We start from the raw sequence: 18758 nt of genomic DNA, 5'->3' as shown, positions 1-18758 counted from the left end.
CTCCCCAGCTGATTGATTGGCTGTTGCCGGGGTGTGTTTTTTGCCTACCCTACATGGATTGTGGAATTGGCTATTGGGAGGTGTGGTTAATAATTGGTCACTTTGGTTTGGCAGGTTTTGGTGGGTTAGAGTACTTTGCGGCTAGGGGAGGACCACGAAGCATCCCCCTTTTGGGGAGTCAGGGGTCTGGCATAATCAACCTTGGGGTTTGATGACCCGGGGTGGGAAAATGCAGACTGTCCTGGAGGCTCGACTAGAGGGTGCCTTCCATTGAGATGTGCATCTGGTGGTTGGGCCCTCTGGGGCGGGCTTCCTTGCTGGGCTTGCCTGGTGGGAGCTGTGTCTCACAGCTCCAGCTGGGGGCTGGGTCTCTCGCCTGTGAATGGCAGGGGAGCAGTCTGTTGAGACCCCTAGCCCTGACCAGGCCATGCTTTTGGGTGCCCTTGCCGTTGTGATTATTATGATTAATAAAGTGGCCCTTAGTTATGTCAAAGCCTTGTGTCCGACTCTTCATTCCGATCTTGGGGGGCAAAATGGAGTTCCTTGTTGGTTAACCTTTTCTCTAAAATATTTGAAACTTTTTTTTGTTTTCCAAGAAAGAGCTGAGGAGGCAAAAGAGTTTAGACTAATACACTAAACCCAACACACTCTCTTAGCTTGGGGTTAGTATTCTAACAGTCTCTTACATTTTTATTTTGTGCTTTGGAGCTCAAGGCAGTGTACATGATATGACTCTTTTCCAATTTATCCTCATAACAACCTTGAGAGGGAGGTTAGATTAAGAGGGAGTGACTGGCCCAATTTTACCTAGTGAACCTTATGACAGAGGAGGGATGGACCAAGCTGGCCCAATTTCAGAAGCTAAGTAGGGTCAGCCCTGGTTACTACCGGGATGGGAGACCACCAAGGAAGTCCAGGGTTGCAGTACAAAGGCAGGCAATGGCAAACCACCTCTGAATGTCTCTTGCCTTGAAAACTGTACATGGTTGCCATAAAACTGGCTGTAGTTTGACCGCAATTTATGTGAACTGCAGTCTTCCTAGTGCTAGCCAACAATCTAACCACTTAATTACACTGGCTTTTTAATTATTAACTAATACTTAGTAAACATATGTTAAGAGAGGTTACAAAGCTTTCCTCCTGCTATAAAATTATTTCAGTTCATAATCCAAGCCTGAATTCTGTTAAGCAGACTCCTTGAAAGTTTCATCATAAGATGTCAAACGCTGCATGCAAATAGCTTTCTTATGCCACAATCCAATATAGGTGTTCAAAAATCCATTGACTTCAGTGACTTTAAGCAGGTACTAGATTGTGGCCAAAGCCTATTGCTAAGCCACAAAGAGAAAGATAATTCCTAATCATGAAATTCAAAGTAACCAGCTCTTATACTGACACAATCCCTACTGAAAATGAAAAAAGGGATCCTTTGGCATGTTTAAAGACCAACAGATATACGGCTGCACAAACATTTGTGGATCAAAGAGCCCATTCCAGCAGGTGGATCCACTGAAAGGGGCTCTAGGCCTGGGCATCTTCTACCTCCATAATTCTGTTGGTCTTTAAGGTACTACTTTCCATTTTTGTTGCAGCGGATTAACACAGCCTGCCCCCTTTGGAATCAGTTGACCTTCTGATCAGACAGCTGCTGGTGAAAATTTCACAGAGCAGCATGATGGTGAGAATCCTTGGGGGGCTAGATTTGTCTCCTTTTCCTCTGGCGAAGACTAACAAGTCTGTCATATTGGGTAGGCTGGCTTCTCTTTCACTCTACTTCGGGGCCAAGGAAAGCTCCAGCTGTTCCATTTCCGTAGGGTGTGTTGCACCTGTTAAAAGCTTAAAGACTGTGTCAAGAAACCAGCGGTAACCTTTCTTGGCACTGTGTGCAATGCAGCCTCTGTAGAGAGATTGCCAAGAAAACTGCCCCATTCTTCTAATTAAAAACTTACAAAGTGGGTTAATTGGAATCAACAGTGCTCTCTGTAGTGACCGGAAGCTTTTGGTCCACTACTCTAAACTGGCTTGAGAATTAGTGTGGAAGATTATTATTATTATTATTATTATTTTATTGTTTATTTGGAAAATGGTCTTTATGTAGGGCTGCCTTTGAAACTGTCTGGAAACTTCAGCTTGTTCAAAATGCAGCACACAGGCTATCGTCAGGGGCTAGATACAGGGATAGTTTAAAGGTCTGTACCATAGGGCCGCCAGCTGGAATTAAGCCATAGAGTCTGGGGCAAATCCTAGAGCATCATCCTGATGTGATCCTGATGTCATTTCAGTTTTGCACCAACAGGCCTCCATTTTCTATCTGAATTGAATTACTGTATTCTGCTATCTCTGCGCTTGAGTTAAATTTAAGATGGCATTGTTGTTCAGTGCCTGTGATAAATCATGCATGAGCCTTTTTATACTGTGTTGAGGAGAGAGTTTGATATATTTGATTTCATGCCACAATGAAAATTTCAGCTGTATGCAAACCAACTAGATGTGTGCAATCCTGTCTTAAAATGCTAACAGAAGTGCCCATGGGATACTTGACCTTTAGAGGCAATATTTGTGTGACTTTCTGAAGTCTGTGAAATGTTAAGCCCTTAATATATGATGGGGCTTACAAATGCCTACAGAATGGGACCGTGGCTCAGGCATCATTTTAAAATAATCGACACAGAAGGAAAACAGCTACCCCCCTCCCCCCACTGTAAGCCACAATGGGAAGAAATGCGAGACGTTACTAAGACTGCTTTCACATTGCAGATTTTCTGAGTGGACAGCAGGATGTCTCCATTGTTTGGGCTGGGCCATGTGTTGTACCTATTCAAGATTAGATAGCAGAGGTATAAACTTTATAAAGGACACAGACAAACATGCTTAAAACATTAGCACTCATTGGTCTTAAAGGTGCTTTCTTGGTATCTCTCCCATGGGACACAGGGAATTAGACAAAGGAAACTCTGGCTCTTTCCTTCCTTCCCCAGGGAATGAGGAGGGGGAGGAGCCTCAGCCAATAGAAGGAAGAGAGGTTTGGCTCAGTAGCTTTGCTGTGCAATTGAGAGAGCCTGGCAAAGCAAACTTTCCTTCCTCCCCAAGGGAGAAGCCTCACCCAATGGAGAAAATAGAGATTTTTCTCTGTAACTCCTGTGCTATTGAGCAAGTCTGGCAAAGCAAGCCGTGATGCAGAAGAAAGCAAGAGACAGAAGGAAGCAGATGACAGCCAGTTGTTCGAGGGCTTGATAGGAGCTGATTTGGCCCCTGGACCACATGTTTGATGCCCCTGCCTTAGCTCTTCATAAAAACATAACATTAAAAGAGCCCTGCTGGGTCAGACCGGTGGTCCGTCTAGTCCAGCGTCCTGCTTTCTCACATCAGCCAACCAGTAGGACCAACAAACAGGGCACAGAGGCCAAGGTCTTCCTCTGATGCTGTGTCCTTGCACTGGTATTCGGAGGTTTGCTGCCTCTGAATATGGAGTTTTTCTTTAGTCATCATGATAAGTAGCCATCAATGGACCTCTTCTCCATGGCTTTGCCTCATCCCATTTTCAAGCCATTTATGCTTGGAGTCATGACCATCGTTACATGCCCTGGCAGTGAATTCCACAGTTTAATTACTACTTAAGTTAAAAAAATATATTTTTATCTTTTAATTTCTGACTGGGTCCCTGTTGAGAAGAAAGGCAGGGTAGAAATGAAGTTAAATAGGAATAAAACAGGGCTCTCTCAAAGGGCTGTTTTAAGAACTACAAAAATGTAATATGTGTGAAGCCTTCTGAACCTGGAATGAATTATGCAAATATTAAATATTAAACACTTCCTATAGCCATTCACACAGGTGCCTTTTGCAGTATGCTTCTTTTCATTTGCCTTCTGAAACTGTGCTTTTAATGGCCTGGATCTCCACGCAACAAGGGAATGCCACCTCTGACTCCCCAATGCTCTTTGATGTAATCTTTTCCTTTAACTGGTCCCTGAAGGCTGAAGGGTTTTCAGCACTGGCTTTTACTTAGCAACTGCCTCCTCCAATGCTTTATAGCTACACAAAATCAATTAGAGCCCCTGCCCTGCTTGGGCTTATTAACAAAATCCACCATGTTCTGCTTATTAAATGATAAAGGCTATTTGAAGACCTGGCTGCACAACTGATAAGCATGCCCTTTATGGTTAGTCTGAGGATTGCAGTAATATGCAGAATGATGCAAAAAAGCAAACTTTAGGCCCAAACGGAAAGGGGTGTGGGGGTGGAACTGAGCTGAGAGTAATGCAAATTTATTCTTGTTTCAAGGCACAGCTGCTGATCATAATGGATTTTCCTTTCCCCTGCATGTCCTGCTCCTTGGATGAGTGATCTGTGATTCTGCCTCACTCAGGAAGAGTTGGATGAAGAGGTAGAGCAGGGGTGGCCAAACTTACTTAATGTAAGAGCCACATAGAATAAATATCAGATGCCTGAGAATAGAAGGAAGGAAAATAGTGGGGGGAGAGGTGGAAAGAAAGCAACTTTAACTTTAAATGCATTTGCCCAGCTGCCGACTGGCTTGGCTTGGAGAAGTGATTTAAAGAGACAAATGCCTTCACCAAGCCAGCCAACAGGTTGGTGGGGGCTTCAAGAGCCACAGAATATGCGTGAAAGAGTCACACATGGGTCCCGAGCTGCAGTTTGGCCACCCCTGGGTTAGAGTATCAGAGAGAGGCTGAGGAGATCTGGGTTTAAGCCAGAAGCAGAATATAAAGATGATTGGATTACAGGTAAGTGCCACTCTGTGGGATGATAGTGAAATGAAACAGAAATTCACCCCGAACAAGAACATCTGCATCGTGATGAATCCCCTTTTCAACAAATCCTCACTGATAGCCCAAGAAGTTTGTGCCCCGAATCACCATGCATCTTTTACATGTACTGCAATTTCTGCAGTTTCATCTAACCCATTCAAAACTGCAGTTTGCTGATGCCATTAGTCTGTGTATCTCCTTTCTAACACAATGGCCTAGGTCAGGGGTATCGAAATTATTTGTTATGAGGGCCGAATCTGACATAAATGAGATCTTGTTGGGCCGGGCCATGTGTGTCATAAAATGTAATGCCAAATAGCAGAGATATAAACTTAGCACTTGTTGGTCTTAAAGGTGCTTTCTTTGTAGCTCTCTCATACAATCCAGGGAACTGGGCAAAGGAAGCTCTAGTTCTTTCCTTCCTTCCCCAGGGAACTAGAAGTGGGAGAAGCCTCAGCCAATAGAAGGAAGAGAAGCTTGGCTCAATAGCTCTGCTGTGTGATTGAGAGAGCCTGGCAAAGCAAGCTATCCCTCCTCCTCCCAAAAGGAGGAGCCTCAGCCAGTGGAGAAAATTTAGGCTTTGCTCTGTAGCTCCTGTGTGATTGAGCAAGCCTGGCAAAGCAAGTTGTGATGCAGAAGGAAGCAAGGGAGAGGCAAGAACTCTCATGAACACATAAAGCTGCCTTTAGACTGAATCAGGCTATTGGTGTGTCATTGTCAGTATTGTCTTCTCTAACAGGCTCCAGGGTCTCTGGTTGAGGTCTTTCACATCACTCCATCCTTTTAACTAGAGGTGCCAGGGAATGAACCTGGGACCTTCTGCATGAAAAACAGATGCTTCCCCACTGAGTCACATCTCTTCCTGCATTATAGTATTGCTTTATGGGCATATGGGGAACTAGATGCTCATTTGGAGAACAATGGCTAGATAGGAGTCTGGGAGCAACTTAGAGGCCAACAAGACTTTCAAGGTCTGAGCTTTCAAAAACCAAAGCTTCCTTTGTCAGATTCCTGGAGCTTTGACTCTCAAAAGCTCAGACCCTGAAAATTATCTTGGTCTCTAAGGGGCTACTGGACTTGAATCTAACTGTTCTACTGCAGACCAACAAGGCTACCCTCTGAAACTATCTTGGAGAAGAAACTCTCACATTGAAGGGGGGAAGGCCTACTTGCACAAACCTGCACATGCCAAGAACCTTTACACACCTGCAAGAGAACCAGTGCTTTGCCCTGACTTGGATAGTCCAGGCTTGTCAGATCTTAGAAGCTAAGCAGGGTAGATTGTGGTTAGTACTTGGATGGGAGACCTCCTAGGAATACCAGGTTGGAAGGATGGAGCAGCCTTTTTTCAGCCACCTCTCTGAATATCCTCCATAGGGGTCAGTCACCAGAGGTCAACATGACTTCCAGGTGCAGACACACATACACACACACAACCCTCAAAGAGAATTAGTCCTTTGCATGGCTTTGCCACTCACTTCCTCCTTCCGCATTTTCTATCTCTTCACAATTTTGGATGAAGGGGGCTAGTGATTGTTGTCCAATGTGAGAGATTTAACCTGGGACATTCTGCATGCAAAGCATTGTCTCTGCCTCTGAGCTGTAGCCTTTTCCTGAGACATTACCCTGTCCCCAAATGCAAGGAAAGATAGGGAAATATTTGGCATTTGAAGATACACAAAGAGTGTGCTTCAGCCATTCCTTTTCCTTTTGCCTTGAGCAGGGCTGCTTGGTGGCTGGCAGCTGGTTGGGTTTTTTTTTTAAATTCTGTGATAGCATTCCAACGTGTTCAAGTAGATTATGTCTTTGGGAACAAAAGGGGCTCTCTGTCGTGCATCTTGATTAGCCAGGCGACAAGCCCTTAACCTTTTACAGGACTGTAAATAATAGTGGTTGCCTTGATAGCCTTTTGCTATTACAGCGAGGCTGATTAATTGCTGCTGGCCTGCTCCACCAAGCGGCAAGGAGAATGGAGCTGTGATTGCTTCCAGAGGAGACACGAAAGTGGCATAGAATAGGTTGCAGAGCTGTGTGGTAACTGGGAGATCTGAGTTAGGGGTGTGCGTCATAATGGCCAGAAGTCAGTGCCAAACTACTAATGGGATTCGGCTTGCTTATCCCTTCATTGGACCTGTCAGTTGCAATCCATTTATCAATGGGATGGAGCTGCTGCCCTGCCCTGGATAGCCCAGGCAAGCCTGATCTTGAAAGCTAAGCAAATACTTGGATGGGAGACCTCCGTGGAATACTAGCAGTCGGGAGGCAGGGGCAGGCTTTATTCAGCCACCTCCCTGAATAGCCTCCGGGTCCACAGTAGGGGTAGGTCATCAAAGGTCAACATGACTTCCAGGTGCACACACACTCACACATGTACACACACATACAGAAAACTCTCACAAAAATGGTATAGAGTTGCTGGCACCAACCCCCTTTCTTGCAGTTAGCCTCAATGCTGGATTGGCATAATCTAAAAGCACCAATCACATGAGCCACTCGGACTGCAAGGTAACTTCCTGCAACTTCATCAGGGCCATGGATGTAGGCATGTCACCAGTGTTTTTTATATGTTGCCAAAGCAACACAGATCAGAGCCCTGAACACACAACAGATTGGTGTCACGTAGTCTTAGAACAGCATAAGTTGTATCCTACATGTATGAATGTGGGCTCTAGGTTTGTATACCTGTACTCCATCCTGGTGACCAGGACACAGATTGTTTTTGCACTAGGCTTGTTCTGGATGGAGAGCCCTTTTTACTCCCAGTGTGTCTCTCCATTTTCACACAAGCTGCTGTGAACCTGTGAGTTGGTGTGCCACTCTTCCATGGCAAGCAAGATCCTTTTACAAGTGGCTTCTGCTTGCCACAGGAGAGCGGCACGCCAACCCACAGCTCTGCAGCAACTTGTGCAAAAACGGTAAGAAGTGCCAAGGGCAAAAGGGCTCTCCACCCGGAACAAGCCCTAGTGTGAAACTGGTAACAGGAATGAGTTCACTGAGTACAGTTTTGCACAGTTTTTGGCTGGGGGAAGCTGGCTCTATTGATTATGAGCAGAGTCAACATGGGCACATTTACTCTCGTTCTTTCTTTATACACATTGACCCTGTATGCTAATATGTTGCATGTAGAGGGGTCTTGGGGAGGGAAAGCAGCATGGTCTCATCAGATCTTGGAAGCTAAGCAGGGTTGATACGTGAATGAGAGACCACCAGGGAAGATTCTGCAGAGGAAGGCAACGGCAAACCATTTTCTTGAAAGCTTCTTGCTTTAATTGTCATAAGTTATTTGCAATTTGGCAGCATGTATGGCAAATCAGTTTTGGGGCATCAGCTGTAAATTGGGTCTTATCCCATCTGCTGTCTGCTAAAATGACAGAAGGCTCCAGAGAAAAAACGTTCTTAAGTCCTATTCTAATACCAGTGTTCCATTCATCCTTGAACTCAGAGACAATGTACTTAAGGCTCCCTCCTTCAATGTTATTTTTGCAACAACTTTATGTAAGCCAAGGTCACCCACCCAGTGAGCTGAGCAAGGATCTGAACTACACCTCTGCTTTCTCAGAAAGCTCCCATCCACATGGATGATTGTGCAAAGAAGCCCTGAATTGTTGCAAAATGTACTGGTTGCCTCTACCAGGATTAGTTTGAGCTTTTTGGGTAATAGTTTCCTGAGGATGTGAGAAGGGCTCCTACAATAGCTTGTTTCCATAAATGATGCAAGGCCATTTTAAATAGATAACTAATTATGTGGAGACACACTGTGTGGATGTGTGGTGTGTGTGTGTTTTTTAAAATTCTGTCATGTATATGCTGTCTTTCTCCCTCAATGGGGATTTAAAGTTGCTTACATTATTTGTCTATCACCCATTCTATCTTCACAACGATAACACTGTAAAGTAGGTTAGGCTAAGAGTGAGTGTCACTTTACCTACTCACTGTTGTCCTTCCATGTAGGTAGCATCTTCTCATTTTATGCAAATAGGGTGGTCAGTCGGAAGGTGTCTTCCTCAAAGAAGGTGCAAGAATAGCTCTTCCCTGCTGGTTCCCACTCTCACCTCCCCATCAGATAGAGAGGGTGTGGTTGTTTTCTTTTTTTGGTTCAAGGAAAAACCTGTGCATTGATTTTGCACAAAATGTCTCTTAAACGAAATTTCCCCTTGGGGTGTATTTGTTTGGCGCTCTTTGTCTTTGTCAATAGAAATATGAAGTAACAACAGCATCAACCAAATACTTTTCTCTGAGGACCAACCAAAATGCAGCCTAGTGAGCAAGTCTTGATCCCTGCCTTTCACACCTGCAAAGGGATTTTGTCTTGTGCTTATCTCCTGCCTTTCTGTGACTGTGGCACTGGACTATAGTATGGATGCTGGCTGTGCAGTCACACAGCTGGTCCACTCTGTTTTGTTTTTGCTGATAATGTGGGTGCAGGCTGATGTAAAATAGCATCACAGGTGGGAGGAGATGACAATAGAGATCTGCAGAGGAAGAGAGATCAGTTAACCAGCTTGGGCTCCCTACCAGGCATGAATAAAACTAACCTGAGCATGGAATTTGGAGGGATGTGCTGTTTCTCTACTCCATTTACTGCTGTCTCCTGCACAGTGGAGATTTACTGCTTTTGTTATAGCAGAACTGGCTCTGTGACTCTAAAATAAGCAGGCTGAACACTGGAAACCAGAACCTTTATTTCTATTTATTTTCACAGGCTTTTAAGAATAGTTTCTATTTTGTTTTAGTTTGTTCAAGAAAAATGTTGCTTACTGCCAGGCCCTAGTAACCATTTAATTGTGTTTCCCCTGCTCACAGATACTGTGGATGTAGCTATTTTACTGGTCCTTGACAGAAAGATGCTTGACAATATAACCTACACTTTGAACAAGATAATTAGAGACTGTGCCCTACAACTGCATAGTAGGACCTTTCCCTTCACACTCATCTGGCTGTGAGGCCTGATTCACACACGAGCGTTCACTTCTCTGTTAAGAATCTAAGAGCACTGATGGATGAAACCAGTGGTGTATTTAATCTAGCATCCTAGCTATGTAATAACTTTTTAAAGATCAACAAAAATATCATTGAGTGCATGCATGGGCCTGCCAGTGAGAACACAGATTTGAAGACCAGTGAGACTTGCATCTATGTCATGGGCAGCTTGGAGGTAGAACTGGGAACTTGGCTTTTGATGAGCAGAACTGGGGGCTCACGGTGGGAAGAGTGGATAGTGATGGCTGGGCCTTGGATTAGAGTTGTGATTCATAACCAGGACCATGAGGCTTATCATGAACTAAAAATCTAGAGGGCATTACAAACTTGGGGAAGCAAAGGCAGCATTTGGAAATTTTACACAGGAGCCACCTCCCTGCATAAAAGAGGAGATAAATTGGCTCAATAAAGGAAGCCATGGCCCTCAGTTTGCAAGACTTGAGCAAGGGTGTTAATGATAGAATATTTGGGAGGTCAGTAATTCATAAGGCTGCCGTAAGTTGGAAGTGACTTGATGTCACAACACACAAACACTACTTGGAGTGGCTTCTCACAGCCAGAAGAGGAACAGTTGTCACATCCCTCCTTGAGGATAAAATCCCAGATCCTGTACTTTTCCACCGACCCTTTAAAAGATACACAAAGTAAATAGGAATCAAATGCAACGTTAATGAGTTGGCCCACGGCCATCAGACCCAAATGTCTCATGAAATCTGTGCCTGATATCAGTGTATCGTACATAGTAAATATACCTATATAAAATTGCAGTTGTGTGGGGTGCTTTTAATATCCAGATTTGGAGACCATTCACTGCTGATGTTGTGTACTTGATGGGTGGTAGTGGATTAAAAGTTAAGAATGCCAGTTTGCTGTCCGTGGTCCTGAATTAATTTTCATTCTGCAGCAAGATCAACTGCTCCATCCTAAATTGAGTTACAATTTAGGTTACATTCTAAACTGAATTATAACCATCCTAAATGTAATTACATTGAACTTGACTGTCTTAGAAGTGCTTAGCACTGCTTAAGGTGGAACTGAAGCTTCCTTAGATCTCTCTTTCCTGCCTCCAGTCTTATTTTGAAGAAACCAGTGCCTGATATTTTTGTCAGTTTTTGATGTGACTATATATGTTTCTCAAAGTTACTGGAGACAATAGCATATAAAATGTGAAAGTGGGACCTAATTTTATAGCCCCATCTTTCCTCTGAGCAATGTGCTGTGTTCCCCACTGGGGTTAATTTAGCTTATGGCATCATAAATGTACTCTGTTCAAGAGGTAGGTATTTGTCAATGAAGAAGAAATTATTCATCACCTTACTGAAAGGGAGGTCAATAGAAATATGAAGTAATCACATAAAATACATCATACGAACCTGCTTTATACTGAATCAGACCATCGGTCTATTAAATTCAGTTATTGTTTACTCTGATTGGTAGTGGCTCTCCCAGGTCTCAGGCACAGGTCTTTCAACCTAATATGTGGTACCTTTAACTGGAGATGCTAGGAACTGAACCAGGGACCTTCTGTATGCAAAGCAATTGCTCTGTTATGGAGCCACAGCCCTTCCCGTCATCAGAATCATTCAGACTTTCATAGTATCCCACTGTTCTGATTGGCTGCAGCTGGAGATGAGCCATTCTTCTGATCTAGCAAGTCAATTTTTTAAATTAAAAATAACATACATTACATCACATCACTAGATAGTCTTTCGTGTTCAGTATCATATTTCCTGAACACACTAGAACCTGCCTTAAGACTTTTGGCCCATCAAGGTCAGTATTGCTTACTCAGACTGGTTAGTGGCTGTCTAGGGTCTCAGGCAGAGGTCCTTCTCATCACCAGCTTCCTGATCCTTTTAATTGGAGGTGCCAGGGATTGAACCAGGGACCTTTTGCATGCCAAGCAGAGACTGCTTCACAGAGCCATAGCCCCTATATTTCAACATATATATTTCAACAGAGAGAACAGTTATTTTTTATAATTTCAAACCCTGTGCAAATAAAAATGTAAAGCCATCCCCACACCCCTGTTTAAGAAGTTAGTAGGATTTGTGGTTGCATCTAAAAACACAGAAAATAGGGAATCTAGGTCATGTCAGGATTCATATCTGTCAACATCTCCAGCTTGGTTTCTTGCCTTTCTCTATGTAGAAATGCTGATGCTCTTGTTTTTTTACTTTCAGAAATCTGCTTCCTCTCTAACCCAGTCAATTTTTCCCAGTGCTTCCCCCCCTTATCACTGAAGAGCAGAATAAAATGCTTTTAAAAGATAAATGCATAGAGTTGGATCCAGTGGAATGGAATTCAGCAATAATCTTTTTGTGGATATCTACCATTACATTTAACCCACAATTCATTCACTGACCCTTCATGAATAGACCCTGCTCTATCGTCTAGAATTAAAACTTGTAAGTCCTTTTAATGACAACAGTGCTTGGATATTGACATAGATGCTGCAGAGAGGGTTTCCCACACAAACAAGAATTGCTGTAGCAAGGCTGTGTTTCTCAGCAATACCAATGTAAAGGTTTGTTCAGGTGAAATTCTCCATTTTGGTCAATGACCATGCAGTCCAAAACCATTAACTGTTCAAAGACCATTAAAGTTTATGAGCTTAGAAAGGACAACTCTGCTTAGGAAGACTGCACTGCAAGGGTCTCTCTTCATTGGTAGATTTGCAGCAAAGGAGCCAGTAGAGCATATTCCCCTTGCAGTGCTTGTTGGGTCATGCCTCTGATCCTATGGGAGAAGCTCATGCTTCAGTTCCTTCCACAGGCTACCTTACCTCTCCTGGAACCTGGGACAATGCTGATGTTGGGAAGAACCTCAACATGGTTCCTTTTATGGTTCCTGGGGCTTTTCATGTTACTTGATCATTTCTACCATGGTATTCTGTCTCTTCTCTACACATTCCTATATGTACTCTAAGGGCACTTGCAGATTTCAAGTGAGTACCAACGATAAAAGCTGTACCTTCAGCATTACATCTGTACCTGTGACACATACGTATTGTATTCTATACATGCTGGCCATTGTGAATTCCTGCTGCATGTATGCCTGGTGGAACAGGCATATCAAACTACTTCAAGTATGTTGACATGCAGCGTATAAAAGTTCCCAGCGTACTCTTAATCCGTAATGCGGGAAACAGGCCTGAGGCACCTACAGAATTGCACTAGAGCTTTCATGATGAGAGTGCAGAACATAACTTTAAACAAAATCAATAACTCATCTGTACCTTTGCACTGCAACTGATTATCTCCAGACACTTGATAACTAAAAAATGGCACTCTAGACAGAAAAAGTTTACAACTTTTAATATCGTTTTGTATCTTAGCTGCCACACTTTTTTTTACATATGATGCTTCCCAGAAATTACACTTAGCAATTTATACAGAACAACAAATATGTTTGGAAAGTTTGAAGGCTTTGAATCAGAATGGATCAAATTGAAGGTCAACTATAGATAGACAGCTCCCTAGCACTGGCTGAAGTCCCACCAAAATAATCTCCTATTATAGCTTTTGGGGAAGATCTCTGGCAGATCTCATACCCTGCTCATGTAACTTGCAGCCCAGCACTGGTAAAACTTTTCAGTCCTCATCAAGGCTTTATTTGTAGCAGGAACTCCTTTGTATGTTAGGCCACGGCAGCCTGATGTAGCCCATCCTCCAAGAGTTTATAGGGCTCTTAGTACAGGGCCTACTTTAAGCTCCAGAAGGATTGGCTACATCAGGGATGTGTGGCCTAATATGCAAAGGAGTTCCTGCTACAAAAAGAGCCCTGGTCCTCATAATGTTATCCTAAATATCAGCTGACTACTTGTGGTGTTAAACCATTTGACTTCCTATTTCTGCTCTGTCTTTTCTTTTAAACTGCTCTCCAGTGATAACACAGTAGGAATTAACATATACTTAAGATCAGTTACACCGTATTACCCATTTTCTCCATAGTTAAATTTTGGAAATGACAACAGGTTTTCATAGGGAAAAATGTTTCTATTTGCTAATTTTCTTAATTTTATTTTTTAAGGTGGAAAAATTTGCCAAATATTTGGATCCAAATGATTTGGGCAAGATCAATTTCAAAGATTTCTGTCATGGAGTGCTTGCAATTAAAGGTAGGTATTTCTTATTTGTTGCAATTTTAATTTGTGTTGTTTCTACCTCAAGGAAGTTCAGAGCAGTTTGCATGGAACTTAAGGTGTTTTCCCATTCAGGTGTTACTCAGGTCCACACCTAGTTATTTTCTGTTGCCCCAGAAGGTCAGACCAGAACTAACAGGTTGAAATTAAATCAAAAGAGTTTCTGGCTAAACATCAGGAAGGACGTCCTGACAGAGTGGTTGCTCAGTGGAACAGGCTTCCTTGGGAGGTGGTGGGCTCTCTTACTTTGGAGGCTTTTAAACACTGGCTAGATGGCCATCCAACAGCAATGCTGGTTTTGGGAACTTAGGTAGATCATAAGAGAGAGGGCAGGAAGAGTTGCATTAATGCTTAGTTCTCGTGGCCCTTTCTTACATGCCCAGGGAACTGCTGATTGCCACTTTGGGGTCAGGCAACAAATTTTCTCCAGACCATTTTGGCCTGGGATCCTGGAGGATTTTTGCCATTTTTTGGGCATGGAACAGGGTTGTTGGGATATGTGGGGGAAGGTGTTTGTGAATTTCCTACATTGTGTAGGGGATTGGACTAGATGACCCTGGAGATCCCTTCCAACTCTATGATTCTATATAGAGAGAGTGTGTGTAAGAAGAGGAAAACATTGCTTCAATTTTAATCCAGAAAAAAAATGCATTGAGTTTTTAAAATCTGGGGATGCTCTGAATTACTTGGTCTCTACTGGTATGATTATTCAGCCCCCCCCCCCCCCCAAGACCTTAGCAGACTAAGAATAGTTCACTGTCTGCAGTTTGCTTTGCACAACAGCAGGAGGCAAGTGATTAGTGTGGGTGACACAGCCAACATTTGAAAAACCCTATGAAAAATGGAGCCTTCATGGGAGAAGGACGGCACTGTTGCTGGTACTTCTAATCTGGGGTCAGTGAGGAATCTGGGAAGCACCTAAGTGTTAAGGTGTATTTAATAATCTTGGTCACAGAAAATGGGTCTCTTAAATAAAAGGCTTGCCTGATTTCATCAGATCTCAGAAGCTAAACAAGATTGGCCCTGGTTCATACTTGGGTGGGAGACCACCAAGGCAGTCCAAGGTTGCTATGCATAAGGAGGCAATGGAAAACCACCTCTGTTCATCTCTTCCCTTGAAAACCCTACAGGGTTGCCAAACATTGGCTGTGACTTAATGACACTCCACACCACCAATGTCAAAAACAATTTCTTGACTGATTGATTTCCAAGAAAGAGGCCTGAGAACCAATATGAGAGTTAATAGCAGACTAGTTTCTGGGAGACTTGGGCTCAGCTCCCCAGCTAGCATTGAAGCTTCAGTGAGTGACTTTGGGAGAGTCACTCTTTCTCAACCTGAACTAATTCATAGGGTTGTTATGAGGATTAGATGAAGAACTGTGAACACTAGGCTTGTGTAGAGAACATGGTTGATGAAGACGTTCTTTCCATTGGCTGAATCATGCCTTTATTTAGCTCCAGCAGTGTGTAGTCTGTACAGCAGCTGCTAAGATACATGTGTATATATAATCCTCTCACAAAATGTGGGTTGAATATTGCACCTCCGTTGTGTCTGAATCATAAGCCAAAAATCCATTTGTGTCAGTGTGCGTGGAAGTTCTGCAGGTATGAGTGCCCTGATAAATGCAGCCACCAGTAAAAGTTCTATGAAGACAAAACTTCAGCAAGCCAGTTGAGACAGTTGTATTTGGTGTAAGGCAAAGAGAGTAGTAATAGGCAGTCCAGATAGTCAATACACAGTAAGTTTAGTCCATCCAAGTTAGCAGTACACAGTCACAGTCCAAGAGAGTAGTCTACACATACCAAGTCATCATCATCATCAAGCAGTCCGACAGAGTAACAGCCTCTGATCAAAATAGCTATCCACTCCTCTGCACGTCCTCCGTATTCATCAACCCACAGAGAATGAGAGTTAGGCTCTCTGTTGATATAGTGCAGCTAGCCAATCATGTTACCCAATTCTTAACTAGCTGCACATGCTTCTCACATGCATTTCATTAGCAGGTATAGTAGGAGTTACATAACAGTGCATCAGCACTTTTCCCCTTAAAGTGCCCAATGCTGTCATCCTCCCCCTATGTAACGACATGGGTTATACATTGCATGTAACTTTAACATTCATAGTTAAAATATTTCCACAGCATGGCATTACTGCCTTTCTCATTTTCTAAGACCTAAAGATAGACAGCTTTCTTTATGCTTCACATGTGTTTGAACCTTTGTAAACAAGTCTGCAACATTGTCATTGGTTTCACAGTATTCAAGCACAATTAGTCTATCTTCCAAGCATTGTTTAACGTTATGGAAACGTACATCAGTATGTTTGGATCTACTCTTGACACCAAGAGTTGTTGTTAACTGAATAGCAGCCTGATTGTCTTCCTTCACAATTATGGGATTGACATGACGTATTCCAAAGTCTAATAACAATTGCTTGAACCATATGAGTTCAGTACACACAGCGCTCAAGGCCGCGTATTCTGCCTCGCACGTAGACAGAGCCACGTGTTTTTGCTTCAGTGACCGCCACCCAACTAGGGCGCCACCCAGAAAAATAGCCATTCCTGTAGTAGATTGCCTTGTATCAGGATCGTTGGCGAAACTAGCATCTGCATAAGCATGCATGGTAAGTTCTCCAGTAGGAGTTATAAATAAACTTAAATCCATGGTCTGCTTTAAATATCTTAAGATATGCTTAGCTGCTAGCCAATGTTTTTGCTTTGGCTCTTTCACTGCTCTTGCCAATACATTAGTAGTCATGGCTATGTCCGGTCTGGACCAATTAGCAAGATATGATAGGCTGCCAATCAGGGATTGATATATCCCCTGATCGAACAGTGGACTCTGTTCGCTGTCTGACTCATTACATGGGAACATAGGACTTTGCACCCCTTTGCACTGGTCCATTTTGAACTGTTTTAGCAAATGGGATATTTTTGCCCTTTGTGATACTCTGTATCCACCATCTACTTTTTCAATCTCTAGGCCAACATATTGCTTAATTTCTCCTAGATCTCTCACAGTAAATTTGGACCTTAGAGCATCAATAGTATCATTCATTACTTTGGCAGATTTACATATTATGGCCAAATCATCCACGAATACTAGGATGGTGCATTGTTGCTCTCCCTTCTGCTTAGTAAACACACAGGGATCTGCAACTCCTTGCTTATAACCTAACATTTTAAGGTTATCTACTAAATGCTGGTTCCATTCGAATCCAGCCTGCTTTAATCCATACAGGGATTTCTTAAGCAACCAACAAGTATTGTCATTGTCACCAGAGGCACCTGGTGGTTTCTTCATATACACACAGTGTCTCAATGGGGCATGCAAATAGGCTGTTTTTACTTCAAGATGCCTAATCATACAGTGCTGTTTTGCTGCGATAGTTAGAGCACAGTAAAGTGAAGTGGCTTTAAGGGTTGGAGCAAACGTCTCGTCGTAATCTTGCCCCCCTTGCAATAATCCCTGGGCTACAAGTCTGGCCTTGTACTGAGTAGTACCATCTGTGCCAGCCTTGAGTTTATACACCCATCTGCAACCTATGAGTCTCTGACCGGTTGGTAGAGTAGTTTCTTCATAGACGTTTAGGTTACGCAGGGACTCAAGTTCAGAGCTCATTGCAGCGTGCCATCCAGACTGTTCCTCCTGTGATAGATGCTGAATGCTCTCAAAGTTAGAGGGCTCTGCAATCACAGTACATGCCTGTCCTGGACTGTAGCGATCCGGTGGCCTCGTCTCTCGCGTAGACCGCCTGAGCACCGGTTCTGCAGATTCATCAGACACTGTCTGTTGTGCTGCCATCTGCTGCTGGGAAACACCAACTCCTGGAGATGCAGGGGTTAACGGCTCTTCCTTGACTCCTCCGTTGCTGAGCGACGGGCTCCTCCTCCCCTTCCTAGGAACGGGTGGTGTCTCTTGTTTCGCTGCTGTCGGCAGGATTAGAGTCGAGGATGTTCGCTGCCAGCCAACAGATCTCTCAAGGAAATTTGCCGATGCGCTGGTCGTTATCTTCTTCTCTCCAGCATGGCAGAACCTGTAAGCTCGATGATTGTTAGAATAACCAACAAACAACAATTTTACAGCTTTGTCTTTTCCCTTCCTTCTGAGCTCCTTTGGGATATGGACGTATGCAGGGATCCCAAAGATTTTTACATGCTCTATGGAGGGCTTCTTGCCATACCAGGCTTCTGCAGGAATCATTCCTATAGCAGATGACCAAGACAAATTTAGTACATGAGAAGCACACATCATGCTCTCCCCCCAGTAACTCAAGGGTAAATCACTGTCTTTTAACATAGCCATACACATATTGTACAGGGATTGGTTCCTTCGTTCGCAGAAGGCATTATGCTGGGGTCTATAAGGAGCTGTACATTTACGTTCTATGCCATATCTCCTGCACAAAGAAATCATTCTCTCATTGCAGAATTCAGACCCATTGTCACTAAGAATAGATTTAGGAACTTTGCCTGTCTTCCGATGCACAAAGCGAAGCCAGTTATGGAATGCCTGGAATGTTTCCGCCTTGGACCTAAGAAGGAAGCAGAAACCATACCAGGAAAAATGGTCTTCTATGCATAAACAGAACCTTCCCCCGCCCAAACTCCTCGTAGGGAACGGGCCAATCAGGTCGAGGAACACTAAATCAAGTATCTCATTAGTCTGAAACTTGCTAGGAGACATAGTTGCTGCTGCTTTGGACTTGACAGCCTTACATACTTCACATTCTATGAAACATCCACATGGTTTGGGGGTAATTCCAGCAGCTTGAAGAGTCTTCTTCACCGCCTGGAAATTAATATGCCCCAGTCTGCGATGCCAGAGATGTATGCAATCATCATGTGGTGGTTTATGCATAC

At 43.4% G+C, this 18758-nt stretch overlaps 1 protein-coding gene across 1 annotated transcript in view; it reads left to right on the top strand.

Annotated features, from left to right (window-relative positions):
- Positions 1–18758, top strand: part of RAB11FIP4 (RAB11 family interacting protein 4) — a 296785-nt gene that overhangs the window by 78355 nt on the left and 199672 nt on the right. The window contains exon 2 of the mRNA XM_060252683.1: positions 13782–13869. Within this exon, the coding sequence (XP_060108666.1) occupies positions 13782–13869 (88 nt within the window). The remainder of the gene's footprint in view (positions 1–13781; positions 13870–18758) is intronic.

Source organism: Heteronotia binoei, chromosome 13 (assembly GCF_032191835.1).
Source record: "Heteronotia binoei isolate CCM8104 ecotype False Entrance Well chromosome 13, APGP_CSIRO_Hbin_v1, whole genome shotgun sequence".
Lineage (NCBI taxonomy): Eukaryota > Metazoa > Chordata > Lepidosauria > Squamata > Gekkonidae > Heteronotia > Heteronotia binoei.
Note: the sequence above shows the minus strand (reverse complement) of the source record. Positions and strands in the feature narration are given on the sequence as shown.